Here is a 24,481-nt window from a genome sequence, read left to right on the forward strand (position 1 = left end):
TAGTATTGCGACACATGGAATGAATCAAATTGGCTTAGTATTGGTATATGTCATGCTAGGGGAATAACGAGAGGCAGCAGAGTTGGATCATCCACTTAGCACTGCTGGCTAATGATTGTTGCAGCTGCTTCAGTCTTCTCTTTTGCAGAAGTGCTGGGTTCTTCCATGATTGAGGATGGAATCCTCCTCCAGCATTCATGACTAGATGTGGCAGGACCGCAGAGCTTAGATCTGATCCGTTGGATCAGTTTTTAGGAATCACATTAGGTCTATCACTTGCTACTTTTCCATTTTGGTAGCTTCACCATCTTGTCACCTAATTTTTATGTATGCCTGGTGCTGCTCCTGGCATGCCCTCCTACACTCCTGATTTGAATTAAGTTGGATCCCCTGGCTTTACGGCAACGGATAAGTGAGGGTTATGCCAAGCCACGAGGTTGTAGATTGCGATGGTGTACAATTCTGCTGATGACGACCCACAGTATCTCATGGATGCCCAGTCTTGAATAGCTATATCTGTTCAAAGGCTGTCCCATTTAGCATTTTAGGACAATGGACAGTGGATAGCCTAGCATTTAAAAAAAAGAGATTTCATGGAAGTCAATTTTCACCATATCATGATTCAAACTCATGTCCAGTGCAACAATCACTTCACTTTCACCTCCCAAACTCTGCTGATCAATAAGGGGTTGAAATGAAAAGTAGAGAGGGTGCAGTACCTTCAATAAGTCTCAAGATATGCACTTATCAAGCAATCTCAATCTTTCTATCTGAACAGACGAGTCATGCAAACTGTGCATTTTAAAGAGCAGTTTATGTGACTGTGACAGCTGCAATTCAGTGGTGCTATTCTTGCCGATTTGGTTAGTTGTTGCAATACAATATTATCATGGTATTACAATAAAAGGTTATTTGCACCTAAATTGATTTTTAATTTTTTTTAGCATGAGCATTTATGATCCCCATATAACTTCTGTATGCAGATGCTGTTCTGTATCCAAAAGCATTGCCCATTCCTGGCGTAAATTTAAACTATATCATAATTCTTAAAACATTGTATAGTTCAAATCAAAGCCAACACAAATAATGGTGTACTTAAGTTTGACATCATCTCCCACTAGGTGTTCAACATTTTTCAGTAACCATTGTTAACACCAAAATATATAAAAGCTCAGCTGAAACTATTTTCACCCTGGTTCAGTTCAGAAAATCACCGCTAGCAAAGATATCAATGAATGCAATTCCCATAGTTCGGAAGTCAGGTTGGTTGTTGGAATTTTGTATCTATTTAATACTTGGTGTTTAACAAATGCACCACCGTAACTGTAGACACTTGGAAATGAATAGTGACAGTAAAATTTGGTTTTGTGAATAGGTGGTTTAGCAGCTGAATTCGCCTCCAGTATTTTGGACACAGAGACATTACAGCCTCACCTGTCACAAGTTGGCCAATCACAAGAGTGGGCTAACATAGCAGGCTGGAGATCTCTAATCCAGCCAGTACTGTCAAGCCTCAAATATAGGAAATGGTTATGAAATGCCAGTCAATGATGATCCCCAACAACAGAATGCAAGACTCTTTTGGTGCAGTGGTACATTTCAGCCAGGAGGCCTAGGTTTGAGTCCCACCTGTTCCAGATGAGAGCAATAAACTCTGAACAGGCTGATTAGAAAATAATTTTTCTGTAACAACTGCCTGTGGATATTTGATGGCATCATCACTAAATAATCCCCCTCGACCAACATTCTTGGGTTTACCATTGACCAAAAACTGAACTAGATCAGCTGTAGAAATACTGTATATGCACAAGAGCAGATCAGAGGCTACAAATGCTGCAAGTCTGTCCACCCTGTATAAGGCACATTTCAGGAATATAATGTAATCCTGTCCACTCGCCTGGTAGTTCCAACACACAGGAAACTCAATACCATCTACGACAAAGTAGTTAACTTATTTGGCTCCCTCGTTATTACCACAGTGGTAGTGTGCACAAGATGCATGACAGTAACTCACAAAGATAACTCTGAAAGCATATTCCAAACTTCCAACTTCTATTACCTTGAAGGATGCATTCCTTCACTGTTGCACTGTCAACACCCTGAACTTCCTTCCTAACAGCACTACGAGTGCCCCTATATTCCACAGGCAGCAGCAATTCAAGGCAGTAGCTCATTGTCATCGTCTCCAGGATAATTAGGGATGGCAAATAAATGCTGGCTTGGCTGGTGTTGCCCATATCCCGTAAGCAAATATGTGTAATATATAACATTGTGATATGTTATTGTTCAATATCTTGCAACTTCACTATTTCTGATCCGAGCTACATTTCAAACATTTGTGATACCTCAAGTACAACAGGCAATAAATTAGGTTGATGTTTTGGAGAATGAGGACAAATTGTGCACAGCAGCAATGACAACTTCACCTGCAACTGTGTGAACATCTTCTGACCAAGGACAGAATTATCTAAACACCAACCAATGAGAACAACCTTCCTAAAATTCAGGAAGCAATGCCAAGGTATTCAATTCTACACAAGCTCCTTCTTAAAATGAAAAATATTTATAAATGAGTGGTTTGGACTTGCAATCAAAATTTCAGTCAATAACTGACAAATAAAAAGCAGGTTCAACTGCAGAAACAGCAGGAAATAGATTAAAACTATTTAATTTTTAGCATCTACTTGAGCTTCAAACTTTAAAAGTGCAACAAGCTGTAAACTTGCGATGATTTACCTACCATGATTTGTCTGCAGTGTGCAAATACAATGCATCTGATGGTACACGAGAAAAAAAAATGTTGAGTCTCGAAGATCACTTCATTTTACCAATGTTTATTGTTTTTTTTTTGTTAAATGTTTTGAATACAATCTTGCTCAAAAAGCTTTTTTATCATTCCCACAGAACCAATTCTTGCATAACTCCAGGATGATTATTTAGCAATTTCCAAGTGTTTTTCTGGGTGTGGAGGAGGGGTGGGGATGATGTTGGTGGTGTTAGTGGTTGTTATAGCTTATAGTCCAAAAATGTTGACTACGTTTGTGACACTCTCTGTTCCAGTTGTGAAATAAAGATACCAGGAAAATTTCCAATCACAAGCTATAGAAACTGCGTGGAATATTTTCTATTTGAAACTGAAGAAAAATAAAAGTATCAGAACAATTACCAATTACAAGCTATGTAAATGAAAAAAATCAAATACTTTTGCATGAAGTCTTTTGGATACGTCCAATACTGATAACTTTGGAGTCTGTGTTATGAATGGAGTTTTGTTTTTCCCTCATCAACGCCTAGTGGCTAGCAGTTAATTACTCCTCAGTTTTTGCTTCCATTTCATCAGCATCATCATCTCCATCAACCTCAGCATTTTCCCGCTCCAGTCGCTCAAGTTGTCTTGCCAGTTCAGTCTCATCAGTATCTGTAACCACCTTGGGCTATGAAGATCAGAGAAAAATGAGCAACATGTGAAAAGTGCGAAAGCACTTGGTACAGATTACAAGTTTGGAAAGCAATGTTAATAGAAAATTAAGGTTTTGCATCTCTCAGCTGTTTTTAACTTCGCATTTGGTAGAGCAGTTAAGAGCTACCACATTGCTATGGGTTTGGAGTCACATGTAGGCTAGACTGGGTAGGGATAACAGATTTCCTTCTTCAAAAAGGACATTAGTGAACCAGATGGAGTTTTACAGCATTTAGCACTGGCCCCCACAGTGCCCTTACACTAGCTTTGTATTTAAATGTTCCCAATTCAAATTTCCCCAAATGGGATTTGAACCCAGATTATCAGAGCATCAGTCTGGGTTTCTGGATCACCGACACAATGACAACATCACACTGCTACCATCTTCCTTTATATATACTTGTCACTCTTATTAACAATTATGAAATGCAACAAGTTAAATGCAAAAGATTCCCATCTGCTTATCACACTGCCTTTTCAATAAAATAGCTAAAAAGGTATAAAATTTTGAAAAAGAGTTGCACTTCAATCCTGCAATTAAAGCGAAATACATGGGAGAGGAAGAGAACTCAAGCCAAACAGACCTCTTTTTCAGTTACCTTGTGCTGTAGCTGATTTGATTCAAACCTGAATATGAGAGATAGGATCAGGTTGTTTTCTCTTAATAGCTTTAGGAAAGATTCCAGATTATGTTTAATACTTCTTCCAAATGAATGATTAGAACTGCAAGTGATTTGCACAATATGCTCATGCCTGTCTTCATCACCCTATCGTTTGTCTGAACTAATTTAAATTAAATTAGTTTGTAAAGCTCACATGCTTCTTCAAAAAGTATGTTCAAATCTCAACCTCTGTAGTTCTTGGGACAGCATAGTGATGTTATTCACGAACAAAATACGTAATGGCAAGGCGCAGACTTGATTTTAAAGCAACATCCAAATCATCTTTGACTTTAAGAAATTGTTATAAAGAGAATGGAAGGAATGTGTGTAGAAACAGCTCAAGGAAGTACTGACCTCCATTTGGATGTTGAACACGCCCCTTTTCTCCTCAATCCGTTCTTTAATTGCAGACATGGCTTGGTTTAAAATGGAAAGGCCTTCTGTACGCTCAAGTGTTGTGGTGGTCATAACATACCTTGGAGGAGCTATTAGATTTATCTAGAAAAGTAATTAAAAATTAAGCACGAGTGCAATTATTTGTGAATGTTCATCTTCAATCAAGTGTAGAAACGGAGACTGAAGATTTGATCAACTATCATTCTTGGTATAAAAAGGACTTCCAGAGTTTTAAATTTCACCTAAATACTTTGTGTAAAAGAAGGTTTAACTGATACAGATCAAGCCAATCTGAAATTTTATCCAATCACTTCATGATATGTTTTACAATACCTACTGTTTACTCTTGAACCAGTTCTCCAGACAATACCAAACAAGCTACCATGTAGACGTATGCAAATTTATTAAATTTCGCACAATGTCAATAGTTTTCATTTGAACCAACTAAATCATATTATTGGAGATGTATACCATTGCTCCAAATCATGTTACAATACTAAATGTTTTTCACCCAGTGGGTGATGGGGTTCTGGAATGAATTGCCTGCTAGGTTAGTTGAGGTGGGTAAACTACTTGGATGAACACTTGAAATGTTATAATATTCAAGGCTACAGGTATAGTGAGAAAAAGGACTCGCGTAGGTGGCAGTGCACTTTTGGTGGTATGGGTTCGATGAGCTAAAGAGCTCTTCTGAACTGTACGATTCTATAATCAATTCAATTATTTTGATGCTTTTGCAATTACAATTTTTGTAAAAGTCCAAGAATGTGTTATGATTTTGCTGATCTGACCATCAAGTTAGATTCCCATCACCCTGAAATAAATGGTGAAGTTTGTTACACTTCAACATATATTTCTATAGCATTCATTTTTAAAATTCCCAATAAGCTAATGGGAAATTACAATTAGGTTTTATGGTCAATTGTACTCAGATACAGGAATGCAAGAGTACAGTGAAAGGTTGTCATTCGTGGTAACATCTTAGGTACAAAATACCAGAATTAACAAAGGTATCACTGTAATCTAGATCAAGTTCTCCAGACAGAAGGGCCAATATTACATTAGCCTTGAATATCACTCTGCCATCATTTGCTGTGAACAATTTGACAGTCAGCTTCTCAAATTACACAGCCTCATATATATTGTTGCTAAGCTGATTTTATTTTATTGTTGGAAAACACAAACAACAGTACAGAAAGTCATTTGATTGGCATAGCACACCAGGACAATAGTAAACTTCCTGAATGTTCAGGACTGAATTTTGTCAGAAATATACCCTGGAGAAAAGAGGCGTGCCACTTTAGATTTAGTGATGAACAATACAAAGAGAAATGCTTCTCAGCTACTAATTCTTGATTTAGTCAGCCACAATAAACTGAGAAAATCTGTAATAGGGGCGGCACTGTTGCCTCATAGCGCCAGAGATCCAGGTTCAATTCCCGCCTCAGGCGACTAACTGTGTGGAGTTTGCACATTCTCCCAGTGTCTGCGTGGGTTTCCTCCGGGTGCTCCGGTTTCCTCCCACAGTCCAAAGATGTGCAGGTTAGGTGAATTTGCCATGCTAAATTGCCTGTAGTGTTAGGTAAGGGGTAAATGTAGGGGTATGGGTGGGTTGCACTTTGGTGGGGCGGTGTGGACTTGTTGGGCCGAAGGGCCTGTTTCCACACTGTAAGTAATCTAATTAGGAGGGGAAATACTTAATGCAAAATGAAAAGTTTATATTGCTAAAGGGTAGAAGTTCTACTTGCTAAAAAAAGATAACAAGGAAGAGTTGAAGAGAGAAGCAATAGTAGGAGACTAAAACAGAAACCATAGGATAAACAAATAATAACAACAGAACAGGGATTAGATAACAAAACATATAGGAGGGAATACATGAACAAACTACAATGGTATTACTATCAAAACACGAGGTCTTTGCAATTTTAATTGTAAAAAGAGGATTAGGAGTGCAAAGCCCCTTAAAATTTGCAAAACATTGCAAATGAAAATAAAAAGAGAGTTGGTAGATAATAAGGGATCAGTACATCAGAAATCTGAACAAAGAGACCTTGGAGTGCAGGCTCATAGCTCCTTGAAAATGGAGTCGCAGATAGATAGGATAGTGAAGGCGGCGTTTGGTATGCTTTCCTTTATTGGTCAGAGTATTGAGTACAAGAGTTGGGAGGTCATGTTCCAGCTGTACAGGACAATGGTTAGGCCACTGTTGGAATATTGCGTGCAATTCTGGTCTCCTTCCTATCGGAAAGATGTTGTCAAACTTGAAAGGGTTCAGAAAAGATTTACAAGGATGTTGCCAGGGTTGGAGGATTTGAGCTATAGGGAGAGGTTGAACAGGCTAGAGTGTCAGAGGCTGAGAGGTGACCTTATAGAGGTTTACAAAATTATGAGGAACATGGATAGGGTAAATAGACAAAGTCTTTTACCTGGGGTCAGGGAGTCCAGAACTAGAGGGCATAGGTTTAGGGTAAGAGGGGAAAGATATAAAAGAGACCTATGGGGCAACATTTTCACAGAGGGTGGTACGTGTATGAAATGAGCTGCCAGAGGAAGTGATGGAGGCTGGTACAATTGCAACATTTAAGAGGCATTTGGATAGGTATATGAATAGGAAGGGTTTGGAGGGATATAGGCCGGGTACTGGTAGGTAGGACTAGATTGGTCGGCATGGACGGGTTGGACCGAAGGGTCTGTTTCCATGCTGTATATCTCTATGACTCCATATCAAAACTGAATGAGGAACAGGAATTCATCAAAATTAATATAAGTATACTCAAAGTGCCAAAGAAAATAATAGCTCCAGAGAATGACAAATCCGCAGATCAGATTATTTAAAATCTTGCGCATAAAAACAAAGTGGTGGGAACACTAGAAATGTTACAATTATCATCTTCCAGACTTCTCTAAAACGAAGGAATTGCTTCTTTAGATTGACATCCTTATTAAATAGCAAAATTCTCCAGACAATTTATAGGGATTTATCGGCCAGCCAAACATCTGTTGTCAAGAAACCAGCACACTCCATGTATAAGGATAACATGACTGAACACCTTGAAACTTTACAGCTACTCAGTGATAGCCAACATGGAACTGAAAAAGATAGATCGTGTAACTTGATTGTACTTTTCGGACAACATGATTAAGTTAGGTGAACTTTGGACCATCTATCACCTTCTAGGATTGAATTCGAAAAAGTAGCATTCAGGGACATATTGATTCGGTGCATTAGTCAGGGTAAATGTAGGGGAATGGGTCTGGATGGGTTACTCTTTGGAGAGTCAGTGTGGACTTGTTGGGCCGAAGGGCCTGTATCCACACTGTAGGGATTCTAATCTGATCTGTGTATATGCAAATTTGGTGACTCAAATATAGGTGGTATTGTAAACACTTTGGGACTGAAATATTGGACTATAAAAAGAGATACTGACACATTATTTGAAATTGGCAAAAATGTGGCTAACGGATTTCAACATACATAGATGGTCTCACCCTTGTCGTTGATTTAGAAAGGACAGAACAGAGTACCTCTTAAATCGTGAAAAGATGGAAAGAGTCAGGATCAAAACAGTGTGGGGTTCAGGTACAAAGATGTTTTTAAAAACCATGAACAGATAGAAGATCAACAAAACAATGAAGGTAATTCAAGTATTTATAACTAAAAGGACAAGAGCGCAGGAAATACAGAAAGTGATTTTGGGTACACCAGTTTAGGAATGATATAAAAAGCTGGGAGGGAGTGATTTTCGCAATAAAAACTATACTCCAAGAATTAAATTACATGCAGGAATTACATGATTAGGAATGTATTTCTGGAATTTAGAATGTTAAGCAATGATTTGAAAGAAGTTTTTGAGATATTAGAGGGGACAGATTGGGCTCATGGTGAGAAACAATTTCTGCTGACTGGGGCATCTAGTACTGGGGGTATAGTCCAAAAGTCTAAACTGGATCTTTCAGATGTGTAATGAGCAAACACTGACAGGGTGTGGTAGAAATGAGGAGGGTTTTTTCTGCAAAAGGCTATTGATACAAATTCAACTGTTAATTTTATACGAGATTAGTAGGTTTTAACCATCCAGGGATTTCAGGAACATGGACCAATCAACTTTGCCTTGAATAGCAAAACAGGCTTACCCCTGCTCCTGATTCAAATCCAGCACTCCCATAAAAAAAGCATGATATCCTCTTCAACTACACCATACAGTAGAGCTACCACATTCTTTTCCAGCTGAAGATTTATCTTTGAATTCCTTATTGGGGATTTATTATTTACTTTCTTATGTATGGCTCCTAGTTTAGATTTTAACTGGAAATGGAAATATCCTACCTACACTTACTGCAACACAAAAACATCACCCAACATTCTAAGGACTTCTAAACTTCCTGCCAGCCTTCTTTGGAGGGCATACAAGCTCTTGATCATGTTCAGAGCTCTCAGTATTAAGCAATGATGGTTATTAAATGAAGGACATACTATGAAATTAAAATATCCTCCTACACAGAGGTCTTGTGCAATAGAAACTTGACACAATAATTTGCAGTTGGAAAGACAATACGACAAGGAAAACAGCAGCACCGACAAAAAACACTTCCATTGAAATGTAAAATCAAAAAACAAAATATGGACTTCCATGATCCAACTAAATAAAAACTTAAACTTAACTATTTGATTGAAATTAACTACCCGAAACCCTATTTTAAAGGGCCTGCTTGGGCATGTACACCACAAATTAGGTTGAAGATGACATGCTTTGCTCTAATGTTCCAAATTTCAATCAAAACTCACAATATCTCCAATGAGTAATACTGCTTGATATTGAGCTGTCAGATCCAAAATCCCAGGTTGGCACATTGCGAGTTGAGTATCAGCCAAGGTGAGTACAGATCGCATAACGGAGATATTTTCTACCATCAACCTAGTTTACGACATGCACTACCCATAGAAGCCTGATCAGGGTAGGAGATCAGAGCACTGGAGACATATGTGAAACTGCACTCCAGACAGCAACAGGACTTAAGAGGAAAACTAACAAAAGAAGAAAACGTTTCATTTTTTTCTATTTTCTCACACTCATTTACAGAAAATTCCAAGACAATTTCAGGTTTTTTCTTAAATACTGCAGAAAACACATTTCAATTTACAATGATTTCCAGTGACTCTATTCATCCATTATTGTTATTACCACACAGGGCAGCATCAATTATGAGTGTTCTTTCTCCATTTTGATGTTAAATGTTAATTCTGAAGCAAAGAACAACCTTGCATAAAAATAAGGTTGATAAAACAAAGTAGTTCCTATAATAAAGAGTTTCCAAAAACCTCATTTCCTGAGCACGGACCAATAACAACGCCTTCAAAATACATGAAGATCTTGCATGCCATAACATGAGGGGAAGCTTACAAAGAAAAACACGAGCTTTAAAGAACAAATCAAGATTTTTCTTGATACAAAATCCAAACATGCCAAAACACGCAAAATTATGATCCACTCCACATATTGATGAATTAGGCAAAATAAACCAGATGTGCTGCAGCCATAATTCAAGCCATGCAAGTCAACAGTTTTGTGGTAGTACTTGATATCTATAGTGGAAGTTAAGAATATAATACAGGGAGAGGGGGAGGGGAAGGGGGAAGGAATGTGAGTGCAACAGAGAGAGCGAGTGATATGGAGGTTAGGGGCAACAGTGAGGGTAAAGAAAGAGAAGCTGCCACTGAAATGGGAGATAATAGGAAGATTTCAGTGGAGGGAGGTGGAGGTGTTAAATTGAGAATGCTCCATTTGAAGAGGCAAAGCTACCCAGAAGGGAGAAGAGGAGGGAGGGACAGGAAATTGCAATGTGGTTGTGAGGCAGGTCCCAGGGATTTAAGAGGGAAACTGCAAGGTTGAAAAAGAGGATAGCTGCAAAGGAGCACTAACAGTTTGAAACCTCTCACCAAGGAATTTTTAGCTCACGAGTCGTCAGGAAATTTTGGAAATTACTGAAGTAACAAATTCCATGCAGATAAATTTAGAATGGGAGGAGAAAGTGAGGAGTGCAGATGCTGGAGATCAGAGTCGAGAGTGTGTGCTGGAAAAGCACAGATCAGGCAGCATCTGAGGAACACAATAATTGATGTTTTGGGCATAAGCCCTTCATGAGGAAGGGGTTATGCCTGAAACGTCGATTCCCCTGCTTCTCGGATGCTGCCTGACCTGCTGTGCTTTTCCAGCATCATACTCAATAAATTCAGAATCTCAAAGTTTAAAGATGCTGTCCATGATAAAGACGTCCTATATGAGGAAAAGATGTAAATGCTACATGTCATGAATATGGCAAATTTAAATAGGAGATTGAGATTGGTCATGCAGCAAAAAGGTTAGTAGTTGCTACTCAACAGCTTCCACTTTTGTTGGATATATGATAGAAATACATTTGCTGTGATCTCACCAGACTGGGGAAAATGCATTCAGGGAAAATGCATAGACTTTTTGTGTGTCTATTATTTTAAAGGAGGAAGAAAAAAAAAAAGAGAAAATTATTTCTTTGATAGGTCTGCTTTCCTGCGCCAATTTGAACATAGTGGTGTCCATTTTGGGAGGACGTGTTGAATGATTGAACCCCTAGAAAACAGAGGATCAGAGAGACAGTGTGCATGTCAATAGATCCTTGAAGTCAACGGGACAGATAGGTAAGGTGGTTAAGACGACATATGGAATACTCTCCTTTCTTAAACAAGATACTGAATGCAAGAGCAAGGGGGTTATGATGGAGCTGCATATAACATTAGCTATGCCACAGCTGGAGTACTGTGTAGTTCTAATCACCATAGAAAGGAATGAATATATCTCACACATAGGAAGGATGTGATTGCACAAGATGGACTGTAAAAGATTCCCCAGAATGTTCCTGGGCTGGAGAGATTCAGCTATGAAGAGAGATTAAATAGGCTGGGGTTGGTTTTCCTCAGTGCAGAGAAGGCTGATGGGGATCTGACTGAGGTATAAAACTTTTTGAGGAACATAGATGGGATAGAGAGATCAATAACAAAAAGGGACACAGTTTTAAGCTAAGGAGCAGGAACTTTAGTGGGAATTTGAGCTTTTCTGAAAAAAAAAACACAGGCTTACGGGTATTTCTAACTCACTCCCTAAAAGAGTGGTCAGGTCAGGAACCCGCAAGACATTTAAGAACTATTTAGATCACCAGTTGAAACACATAGCATACAAGGCTACAAACCAAGGGCAGGAAAATGGGATTAGAATAGACGTTTGATTACCAGCATGGAAACTTTGGACTGAAGGGCCTCCTTCCATGCTCCAAATTATCTACGACTCTTGTGTGTTGTGGCTTTAAGTTTAATGGATGATTGGAAACTAAAGATATTGATTTCTTTGAATTCTAATTTTATGATAGCCCAAATACTCCATGTGGTAATGTAACCTTTTAGTCCATTGTGTCTATTCTCCTGAGGTCAAAGAGCTAATCAATTCAACTTTAGTTACTTTCAGTAAAAGAAAAGCTCTCAGGTGTAGACAATTTCAAAGATTCACAACCCTCCAACTGAAGAAACTGTTCATCTCTGTCCTATAAGATCGACACTTCATCCCAAAGCTGTGACACAATGTCCCAGATTCCCTGCCATGGAAAACAACCTCTGTTTACCCTATCAACCCTCCTTCAGAATCTTGTTGTTTCAACTCTCAATCTTCGAATCTTCACAAGGCCCAATTCACACAGGATCTTGTTTGACAAATCTCGCATATCAGGAAACCAATGAAATAAGTCTTTAGTGGAACACTTCCAAAATTAAGTATATTCTTTCTTACATATGGGGACCAAAACTGTGCACAGGACTCTGGTGTTGTCTCACAAAAGCCTTCTAACAACTGTAGAAATTACTTCATTTTCCAATACTCGAGCAACATATCAATTGCCTTCCGAATGACCAGATGCACCTGTACCTGAACGTGCTTCTTGTACAAGTACATCCAAATCTCTCAAACTCAATGTTACCCATATCATATGTTGTTCGCTGACTTAAACTGTCAAATCTCTTTGCTCTTGCTCTTGGTGTCCTCCTTTCAGCTTACAACTTTGGATCAATCAGCAATTTTGACACTACTCTGAGCACAAGCACTAATCTTTGTGGCACTGTACCAAGTGCAGTTAGCCAACTTAAAAATTCCCAATTTATCCCAACTATCGCCTGTTTATTAACCAATCCTCCATCTGCACATTTCCTATGGCAGCTTATTGAATCTCTTTTGGAAATTTAAACTAAACTGAACTTGCTGGCTCCTACCATTTACTGAACTAGTTACATACTTAATTTGTTTAATGCAAATTTCATTTCATAAAGACATGACTTTGATCATACTGTAACTTTCTAAGAGCATTGATAATATTTCCTAATAAGTGATTATTGCAGTTTTCTGACGTCTGCTATTAGCTAAATGGCCTGTAAATCCTCATTTTCTCTTCAATTTTTCTGTATTGGGTGAGGATTCACATTTTCCAGCTTTCGATCACTGGGGACTTTTATGAAATATTGGAATTTTCAGAAATCAAAATAGTTACAGTCACTGACTCTGAGCTCGCTTTTAATCACCCTATAAAATGTAACATAGTTGTGGCAGGTTCGTCAGCTTCTATTCCCTCAGGCTTCTATAACACTATCTCTATTTCGGTATCAATTACCATCTTATTTGCCCTCAAAACCCCACCACTTGTATCAGACATATGTATTACTATGAAGGAAGATACAAAATGTTTTTTCAAAACCTCAGCCGTTTTCTTATTTTTCATGTCCGTGTCTCTAAACTGATCAATGTTTATCATAACAACTCTCATTTTCATATATACCATTTTTTAACCTAAATTTGCTCTCATTCTTTCCTTCCTTTCTTGCTTAGGTCATCAACTATCATTTTACAAATTTCTAAAACCCTACCAATTCTCAAGCTTACTACTACTCTTGGCAACATTATAAAACTTTTCTGTTACCTTAATAGTATTAAGTTGTCTAGTAAGAAATGAATTTTTTGTTTTTTTTAAATAGAATGTATTTAAGGTGGAGCATTGAGTTGTTGCTTTAAAAACGTTTTCCCACTATTTATTTTCGTCTACTTGAGATTGCATAATGGAGTCAAACATATCCAAGAAAAATAAATCTGAACAAATGAATATTTTCTTAACAACTCAAGTTGGCTTATATAACTCATCATTATATAATGAATACTGCCCAGTCATTAAGATTACAGTCAAATCAGTCAGCCAAACTTCGCTCAGTACAGAAGACAAAATTAGGCAGACCTCAAGATTCAGAGTATGCAAACATTTTGAACTGATCCTGGGATTTCTTTTAAAAAAAAGGGATCTTGTAGTCATTTGCAAGAAGGCAGCATGAAGATCGGATTGTGCCACAACTACTGGAAAACGCTATATCATCTGAACACTCACCTTAATGGGCATCAGTTCAGTAGAACAGTCTAGACCAGCTCTAAGTGCCTCTTTGACAGCATCAATACCTTCGTATCCATAACATGCAACTTCAATATCTGGTTGAAGACAAAAATATAATTGAAAATCTTAAGCAAGTCTTGAAGTACAAAATAAAGAACTCACTGTTGAAGAAAAGATGCAACTACACATGATCTTCCAAATGAATTAGACAAGAGAAATACCACAGATTGGACAGTTATCTAGCAAACTGACTTTGAAAAGAGATAAATGTGAAGTGAAGCACTTTGACTAAAAAAAGGTCACCCACATCTTTTGAAAATCAGAAACTGAACTGTGTAGAAGAGCACATGATCTAGGGACACAAGTAAACAAACTATTTAAAAGCATGATAGGTTAGCAAAGTAATTAAAACTGCCAAAAAAACAAGGTAAGGTATTTCAAATCAAATTCAGGAATATGGTCAGAACGTATAGAATTAGGGCAACAGTAGCAGAATGAACAGTAGGCTGGTTGTGAAACATTAAACTGAATAAGAGGTAAAACATTGTTATTCAGATTGGCAGATGGTGGAAACAGGCAAGTCACAGGATTTGGTGCTGGGATCATTGTTATTTACCATTTACATATTTCATTTGGACTTAGTGCCATTTCAAGATTTACTGACAGCACCAAATTGTATACTTAATACAGAGGAGAACAGCAATGAGATACAGGAACACAGGTGCGTGAAGGTGATGGGTCAAATAGAAAAGATTATTATAAAAGTACATAAGACACTTATCTTTATTAGCCAAAGCACAGAATACAAGATTGAAAAAAAAGGTTACACAGGAACTGTACAAAACATAGGTCCACAAGTGAAATACTGCAGTGACGTTCTGGTCAACACATTAAAAGGGAGATCGCAATTGCACTAGTAACAGTGCAGAGGAGATTTACATGATGCTGTCTGGGCTAGCAGGCCTAAGCTATGAGGAACAATCGGATTGGTTGGGGTTATTTTCCTCAAAGCAATTAAGTTTAAGGGGGGAGGTGATAGAGATCTGCAAGATATAAATCAGGCAAAGACAGGGTGGATAGGAAGGCACTTCTTTCATTAGTAAAGACAGTCAATAACTAGCTATCAAACTGGATCTAAAAAGACAGAAATTGCAAAATTTTGTACACTTTGATAAAATCTTCAACTTTTCTGATGACTCCAGAAATAGCAGGCAGGCAACTGAAAGTTAGGGCTGTAATCATATCAGCCAATATCTTACTCAAGACAAACCAGCCTCCTGGGGCAGAATAGCTTACTCGTGCTTCTATACTCTCATGTACTACAAAACAGCACTCCACAGTATAAAACGGATATGAAAGCACAGAAAGTGCACAAGATTTGTTAGACTGATGGTAGAGCTGAGAGGTTGTATATATTAAAAATGATAGAACAGGCTGAGATTTGTTTCCCTAGAAAACAAAGCTGAAGGATGACCCAAGAGAGATCAAAAGGATTTAATGATTAAGCCACAGAAAATCTCTCATGAGTTGCAGGGTAGAACCAGAAACCTCAAGCTTTTGCCCATTAATGTGAAGTCTTCAGCTACAAGGAGTAAATGAAGTAACTAGAGGCATAGAAACTAGATGATAAAATGGAGAAAGAAATGAGCTGCACCAACAAGTTTAACTGAAGGAGAACTGGAGGGGGCTCATGTGTAACAAACATCACTCGTTGGGCTGAATGGCCTGCTTCTGTTTGGCAAATACTGTGCAATAAAAATGACATAAAAAGCAAAAATAGATGACTGACAAAAAAAATGAATAAAAAGCTTTGCCGAAAAGGTAGATTGTATACTATAGTATACACTATACTATACACTATGGTGTATAGTATAGTCATCAACATTGAAACACAACATTCGGACAAACTAATCATGCAATATATTCCCTGAAGAAAACTTAACAGAAATCAATCTTACACTTGCATAACATATCCTATGGGCATCAGTCTGAACTGATATTATTCCTTCACGAAGTAGTTCGGGAAAAGAATGTTATTTTAACCTTTTACAGAAGGATTTTACTTTTATACTTATCAGATGTTTATTTTGTCACAAGGAAACCTCATTCCGAATCAGCTCATTTTCCTTTCTCTCCATAGGATATCATCTATCAATCAAGGAATTCTGCATTAATTGCAGAATTAATTCCCCATCAGTCAATATGTGTTCTACAATCTTATTTCTCTTATGATATATTTAATTAAGTGGTAGCTGACTGATCTTTGGTGATGGGGAATAGCAATATATTTGAAGCCAGGTCAGAACTGAACCATATCCAGAGTTTGGTTTTCTCTAATGTTGCAAAACTACATATTTTAAATGTGTGTGAACACAGACACACACAAAACACAGGCCTTGTGTACCTGTGCAGTACTCTCAGGCAGTAAAATAAGATGCTTTGTACACAGTAAGAGGAAGCTGACTAAAGTGACTGAGACGACAATAAACTGATTTACTTGCCCTACTTAACAATATTTAATCTACTTTATTTAAGTTTAAATAAATTACCATAATCAACAGTTTCAAAGTCCAACCAACAATAGCATAAAAATCAAATTTTAAACAATCTACTTGAAATCTGACATGAATGGCGGTGTGGATTCCAAGCCCAGAAAATAAATGATATTGTAGTCTGTGAAACTGAAGAAAGACAACTTGGTAGGGAAGAAAGGAGAATGAACATTAAATTGCATGCGATCAAAAGTATGCTGATCTTTTCTTATGGTCTTTACAAACAAACCTTAAAATGTTTGATAGAAGCATGATCATTATAGTTAATGCTGTGATTAAGTTACATGTTGAATCATCTCTTTACGTGCCCCAGACCATACAGCAGTCATTATTCAAGCTCAGAAAGACAACCAACCACTAGAAAATCATTACTTTCTCCAAGGAGTAGGAAGACAAGAGAGAATGCTGGTATTGTCTAAATAAGTCTGTGTTCCAGAATGATTAGCAAATATAATGGACATGTAGTTTTTGATATATCCGACTCAGCTTGCATCATTTTGACAGTTCTGAATACACTGCACAATTACATTAGACACACCTGCTCTAATTTTAACAGCCTGTGGAGTGAGACGTCGTCTGATATTTTCCAGTAATACTCCCCGCTCTTCTTCTGTCAAGTCAAGACTGTCAAGAATTGTAGGGTCTCTGTTGGGGGGAGAAAAACAGCAAATTATGTGCATAATGAAGAAACCAACATAAGACTGTCTGCATATTGTTGCAAAGAGAAGAGTCAGATGACAAAACCTCAACTTTATGTGGATGAGGAAGAAAGGCAGGCTTGAAGGTGAAAAAAACTGAACGTGCAGGAAATTTCCATGGTGTCACAACAAATTTGTTACATACAGGGGGTCCCTGATTTACAAATGTGATGTTATACAATGGTTTACGTTTAAAAAGGTCCAACATATGACCATTTTGTCTACTTAATATTGTCCTTCATTTTGTTCAGAATTTTGTGCTAATTGACTTGTGAATGAACTCAACAATGGAACCAAGGGTCTGTCTGTACGTACCAGGAAGACCTTGGAAATCCTTGATCTGTCGGGAGTTAATGGATCTCAACTCAATGGCAGTACGATTTTACAATTACTCTCAAGTTTACTGGTCTGGAAAATTTAAAAGGTGTGCGCATGTGTTCAGAGGTGTAGACAGAGATGTCTTGCTGCTCCTATTCACAATCTACTGACCTGACTGGAATGGCATCTGCCAAATAAGATTAGCCTTTTGTAAGATACTGGTGTGACAAGGTACTAATAGTTACTATCTAGGAATGTACATTAGGGATAGCTTATTGGAGGCACTGGGTTGAATGAAGCCAGAATGTTTGGAATTACCTTCAGACATGATCAATTTAATTACAGGAAAACAAACAGACTTAAATTCAATGTCTGACTTATCTTAAACAAGACACAATGGAAAGGCCATGCTTTTTAAATTAATTCATCTGAAGGTTATGGAAATCAGTAGTTATTGCTCATCCTCAATTGTCTAGGAGAAGGCAGTGGTTCAAAAACTTTTTGAACCACTGCACCATCTTTGGGATGGAGGGACGCCCACAGAACTGTCAGGAAGGCAGTTCCAGGAATTTGATCCAACAGCAATATGCAAGTTAGGATTACATGTGGCTCATAAGCAACTTGCAGGTAGTGGTGCTCCCAAGCAACTGTTGCCCTTGACTTTCTAAGTGGTTGAGGTTGCAAATTTGGAAGCTGCTGTCAAAGATGCATTAGTGGATTACTGCAGTGTATATTGTAGATAGTACACACTGCTGCTAGTGCATCAGTGAAGGGAGTCAATGGTGTAGGTGGTGGATAGGATGCCAATCAAGTGGGCTGCTTTGTCCTAGAAGGTATCAAGCTTAGATCATTGCTGGAGTTGCACTGAACTGAGCAAGTGGAGACTATTCTGTAACACTCCAGATTCTATTTTGTAGTCGGAATACAGACTTTCGGGAGACAGGACATGACTTACTCACTGCAGGATTTCTCTCCTCTGACCTATTCTTGTCACTATAGTATTGGCAAGACTGGTCCAGTTCAACTTCTGGTCAAAGTCCCAGAATATTGATAATGGATGCCTTAATAATGGTAATGCCATTGAACATCAAGTGTAATGGCCAGTTTCTCTCTTGCTGGAAGAGGTCACTGCTTGGAACTTAGCTTTGCACTGTGGTTTTGCCCAGGTTTTGCTGTAAACAGATAAAAGTGTTTTTAAGTATCAGAGGAACCATAACTGGCATTGAACATTTAGCAAATCAATGAACACCACCCCTTCCGACTACAGAGATGGAAGGAAGGCCACTGATGGAACAGCAGAGGACAGCTAGGCTGAGGACATTATTGTGAAGAATTCTTGAGATGCTTTGGGGTTGAGTATTTATACAATATTTTATTGTTCACTGGACTTCACTAGATTTTTTTTTAAAAACAAAAGTGTGGCGTCTCCTCTTTGATGCAAAATCATTGCTGATTTTGTCTAAAGAATCCACATGGCAAGCTGAGATCCTTTAAATTATCAGTACCTACAAAAACAGACTAGAACGGACCAGATCAGTTCATTGGGCTTTTTTTATGCTATAAATTTCTGATGATTCTAAGTAATTAAAAAATAAAAAAACCTAATGGCAACATAAAAATAGGCCATTGAAATCTGTTCAATCATTTTATTGGATTATGTTTAATCTCTTTTAAGATTGCAGGAAGCAGATAAGGCTGGATGCCTAAATGGGAAGGTGATGACAACACCGTGGGTTCAATTCCCACACCAACTGAGGTTACCACAAAATGATCTCCTTCTCAACCTTCCCCCTTGCCTGAGGAATAGTGACCTTGGGTTTAACTAACACCCGTCATCTTTCTCTAAGACAGTGCAGTGGTAAGACTAAGGTGATTCTACCCTTTTAACACTGCATATTAATTTATGGCAGTTGGTTTACTATATAGTAGCATTACTGAATGACACTTTAATGTGAATTTAAAATTTCAAAACCACACTTAAAATCAATATAATTCAAAATTCTAGATAATGGACTTGGTAAGAATGAGCTACAGAGGGAGTACTGAAATGGAACTTTACTTTCAGGCCTAGCATTGAAGAAGTTTTTCGTGCTGGCATTAAAAAACTTCTTAATGCTAGGCCTGAAATTAAAAACTCAAATAAAAACTGTAAATTGATAAAATATAAACTACTAATGGCACTTAGATGCAATGTGTTATTTGAATGCACTGAAACATTTTGAAAAGCCAAACTATTGCGTAAATTCAACTGAAATTTTGTTTAGAATTGGGAAGTTGATATCACTATCAAGGCTGATATTTGATGCCTATCCTTAATTGCCTTACACTGCTTGGTTCTCCATGGTTTTCCAGAGGGCAATTAAAAGAAAATAATATTGCAGTGGTCTGGAATCACATGTAGGCTAAATCAGATAAGGTACGAAAAAGTGAACCAGACAAGACAATGGTTAAACAGGTACTATTAGGCTGGCTTTGGTTTCAGATTTTATTCAATTCACATTTCACTATCTGCTGTGCTGTAATTTGAACTACTGTCCCTGGGAGATTAGTCCTCGGATCTGGGTTACCAGCCCAGTAACATTACCACTACACCACCACATTCCCTGATTAAGTGAGTTGGTGTTTTAGGAAAGATACATTCCACTTAAAATTCTCTAATTTAATTGCATCCTGTCAGTAAAGAATGGAACTGCTGCCATCAAGTGGCAACCAAGTTGCTTCAGATGAGTTGAACGCTAAATTAGATTTCTTTGGCACAACTACAGTGTTAATAGGATACATGCATATCCTATTAAATTTTTTATACTTCTGGAAAAATTACGTGATAACTGATTCAGTTTAGAATAGGGCTCTCAACAGTAAGCCCTAATACAGGTAGCAGGATTTCTCTTGGTAAGGGTTTAGCCTGGAGTCCTTAAACACACTACATCAGTTGGTCTGCAAAATAGTATTAATATCAATCAATTTCATGAGGAACTTCTCCAAATCTCTCGCCTCTTCAATGAAGTACAACTAAATTATTTCTTACGAAACTGCATGTTTAAATGCATCATAAGCTCCATATCCAGGCTTTTTGTACTTCTCATCAAAGACCCAGGCAGTTCTCTGAAACAGACTGTCCAGTTGTTCATCTTTAGTATATTCGAGCACCTCTGCTACATGTCGCAAAATGCTATATACCTGTTGAAAAGAAGTAAACAAGTGTGCCTTTATTCTTATACAAGAACATTCATTAGAATGATAGACCATTGTTTGAAAGATATCAAAGTACTTCCAAGTAATGAATTCCCACTGAAGTGCAATCAGAGTTTTGTAAAATGTCAAAAGTGGCAATCAATTTGTGCTAATTGTTGGGGACACCAGAACGCCCCATGATTCTTAGAACAACACCTTGAATTTGTATCTACACAAATAAAAATCAGACAAATATACATGAAACATCACACGAAAGACATTCAACAACGCAAAAGTCCCTCAGTGATACACTGATGGATTATTTTAAATCTGTTCAATCCCAAGTGGGTTGTCATATTTAGATTCTGGATTAGTGGTGCTGGAAGAGCACAGCAGTTCAGGCAGCATCCGAGGAGCAGTAAAATCGATGTTTCAGGCAAAAGCCCTTCTTCAGGAATAAAGGCAGAGAGCCTGAAGTGTGGAGAGATAAGCTAGAAGAGGGTGGGGGTGGGGAGAAAGTAGTATAGAGGACAATAGGTGAGTGGGGGAGGGGATGAAGGTGATAGGTCAGGGAGGAGGGTGGAGCAGATAGGCGGAAAAGAAGATAGGCAGGTAGGGCAAGTCATGGGGACAGTGCTGAGCTGGAACTTTGGAACTAGGGTGAGGTGGGGGAAGGGGAATTGAGGAAACTGTTGAAGTCCACATTGATGCCCTGGGGTTGAAGTGTTCCGAGGCAGAAGATGAGGCGTTCTTCCTCCAGGCGTCTGGTGGTGAGGGAGCGGCGGTGAAGGAGGCCCAGGACCTCCATGTCCTCGGCAGAGTGGAAGGGGGAGTTGAAATGTTGGGCCACGGGGTGGTGTGGTTGATTGGTGCGGGTGTCCCGGAGATGTTCCCTGAAGCGCTCTGCTAGGAGGCGCCCAGTCTCCCCAATGTAGAGGAGACCGCATCAGGAGCAACGGATACAATAAATGATATTAGTGGATGTGCAGGTGAACCTTTGATGGGTGTGGAATGCTCCTTTAGGGCCTTGGATGGAGGTGAGGGAGGAGGTGTGGGCGCAGGTTTTGCAGTTCCTGCGGTGGCAGGAGAAGGTGCCAGGATGGGAGGGTGGGTTGTAGAGGGGCGTGGACCTGACCAGGTAGGCACGGTGGGAACGGTCTTTGCGGAAGGCGGAGAGGGGTGGGGAGGGAAATATATCCCTGGTGGTGGGGTCTGTTTGGAGGTGGCAGAAATGTCGGCGGATGATTTGGTTTATGCAAAGGTTTGTAGGGTGGAAGGTGAGTACCAGGGGCGTTCTGTCCTTGTTACGGTTGGAGGGGTGGGGTCTGAGGGCGGAGGTGCGGAATGTGGACGAGATACGTTGGAGGGCACCTTTAATCACGAGGGAAGGGAAATTGCAGTCTCTAAAGAAGGAGGACATCTGGTGTGTTCTGTGGTGGAACTAGTCCTCCTGGGAGCAGATACGGTGGAGACGGAGGAGTTGAGAATACAGGATGGCATTTTTGCAAGAGGTAGGGTGGAAAGAGGTGTAATCCAGGTATCTGTGGGAGTCGGTGGGTTTGTAAAAAATGTCAGTATCGAGTCGGTCGTCATTAATGGAGATGGAGATGGAGAGGTCCAGGAAAGGGAGGGAGGTGTCAGAGATGGTCCAGGTAAATTTAAGGTCAGGGTGGAATGTGTTGGTGAAGTTGATGAATTGCTCAACCTCTTCGCGGGAGCACGAGGTGGCGCCAATGCAATCATTAATGTAGCGGAGGAAGAGGTGGTGCCAGTGTAACTACGGAAGATCAACTGTTCTACATAGCCAACATAGAGACAGGCAAAGTTGGGGCCCATACGTGTGCCCATGGCTACCCCTTTGGTCTGAAGGAAGTGGGAGGATTCGAAGGAGAAATTGTCAAGGGGGAGGACCAGTTCGGCCAAACGAATGAGTGTGTCTGTGGAAGGATACTGTTGGGGACGTCGGGAGAGGAAAAAAACGGAGGGTTTGGAGGCCCTGGTCATGGCGGATGGAGATGTAGAGGGACTGGATATCTATGTTGAAGATGAGGCGTTGGGGGCCGGGGAAAAGTCTTGGAGGGCGTGGGTGGTGTTTCGAACGTATGTGGGGAGTTCCTGGACGAGGGGGGATAGGACAGTGTCAAGGTAGGTAGGGATGAGTTCAGTGGGGCAGGAGCATGCTGAGACAATGTGTCAGCCAGGGTGGTCAGGCTTGCGGATCTTGGGAAGGAGGTAGAACCGGGCAGTGCGGGATTCCAGACAGTACCCCTCCACCGACACTCATTCGTTTGGCGGAACTGGTCCTCACCCTTGACAATTTCTCCTGAGGTGATGAGGTTATGGTCTGGGAGATGATGGTTTGGTGATGGGGGGGGGGGGGGGGGTCATGGTCGAGGGGGTCCTCGGAAGGTGGGCGGGAGTCCTGATTGTGAAAGTAAGCTCGGAGGCGGAGGAAGAAGTGTTCGATGTCACAGCGTGTATTAAATTCATTGATGCGTGGACAGAGGGGGCTGAAGGTGAGTCCTTTGCTGAGGACTGATCGTTCGTCCTCAGTGAGGGGAAGGTCCGGAGGGATGGTGAAAACTCCAGCAGGGCTGGGACCTGGGATCTAGTGTGGGTGGCTCCGCCCCCACTCCCAGCTCAACACCCACATCGAATACTTCTTCCTCCACCTCCGAGCTTACTTTCACAATCAGGACCCCTTCGCCCACCTTCAACACACTGCATCCGCCTGGACACCCCGCACTGGCCTATTACCTGCCCTCGACCTCTTCATTTCCAACTGCCGCCGGGACATTAACCGCCTCAACCTGTCTCCCCTCTTCCCCCACTCCAACCTCTCACCCTCAACGCGAAGCCCTCCAATCCTCTGCTCTGATCCCAACTTCACCATCAAGCCAGCAGATAAAGGGGGCACAGTGGTAGTCTGGCGCACTGACCTCTACACCGCTGAAGCCAAACACCAACTCGAAGACACCTCTACCTCGACCATGACCCCACCCCCCATCACCAAACCATCATCTCCCAGACCATACAGGACCTCATCACCTCAGGAGATCTCCCACCCACAGCTTCCAACCTCAGTCTGGGAATCCCGCGCTGCCCGGTTCTACCTCCTTCCCAAGATCCACAAGCCTGACCACCCTGGCTGACACATTGTCAAGGTAGGTAGGGATGAGTTCAGTGGGGCAGGAGCATGCTGAGACACTGTCCTATCCCCCCTAGTCCAGGAACTCCCCACATACGTTCGAGACACCACCCACGCCCTCCACCTCCTCCAAGACTTCCGTTTCCCCGACCCCCAACGCCTTATCTTCACCATGGATATCCAATTCCTCTATACCTCCATCCGCCATGACCAGGGCCTCCAAGCCCTCCGTTTTTTCCTCTCCCGACGTCCCCAACAGTACCCTTCCACCGACACTCTCATTCGTTTGGCTGAACTGGTCCTCACCCTTAACAATTTCTTCTTCGAATCCTCCCACTTCCTCCAGACCAAAGGGGTAGCCATGGGCACACGTATGGGCCCCAGCTATGCCTGTCTCTTTGTTGGCTACGTAGAACAGTTGATGTTCTGTAATTACACCGGCACCACTCCCCACCTCTTCTTCCGCTACATTGATGACTGCATTGGCGCCACCTCGTGCTCCCGTGAAGAGGTTGAGCAATTCATCAACTTCACCAACACATCCCACCCTGACCTTAAATTTACCTGGACCATCTCTGACACCTCCCTCCCTTTCCTGGACCTCTCCATCTCCATTAATGACGACC

At 40.2% G+C, this 24,481-nt stretch overlaps 1 protein-coding gene across 2 annotated transcripts in view; it reads right to left on the minus strand.

The window, feature by feature from the left end:
* Positions 1 to 2,818: 2,818 nt before the first annotated feature.
* Positions 2,819 to 24,481, minus strand: part of LOC140476460 (eukaryotic translation initiation factor 2 subunit 1) — a 28,822-nt gene continuing 7,159 nt past the window's right edge. For both annotated transcript variants that reach the window (XM_072569097.1, XM_072569098.1), the window contains exons 4-8: positions 20,562 to 20,713; positions 17,056 to 17,162; positions 13,963 to 14,060; positions 4,477 to 4,620; positions 2,819 to 3,434 (exon numbers count right to left, since the gene is read on the minus strand). In XM_072569097.1, the coding sequence (XP_072425198.1) occupies positions 3,309 to 3,434; positions 4,477 to 4,620; positions 13,963 to 14,060; positions 17,056 to 17,162; positions 20,562 to 20,713 (627 nt within the window). In that variant the 3' untranslated portion in view covers positions 2,819 to 3,308. The remainder of the gene's footprint in view (positions 3,435 to 4,476; positions 4,621 to 13,962; positions 14,061 to 17,055; positions 17,163 to 20,561; positions 20,714 to 24,481) is intronic.

This window comes from Chiloscyllium punctatum, chromosome 4, assembly GCF_047496795.1.
Source record: "Chiloscyllium punctatum isolate Juve2018m chromosome 4, sChiPun1.3, whole genome shotgun sequence".
Lineage (NCBI taxonomy): Eukaryota > Metazoa > Chordata > Chondrichthyes > Orectolobiformes > Hemiscylliidae > Chiloscyllium > Chiloscyllium punctatum.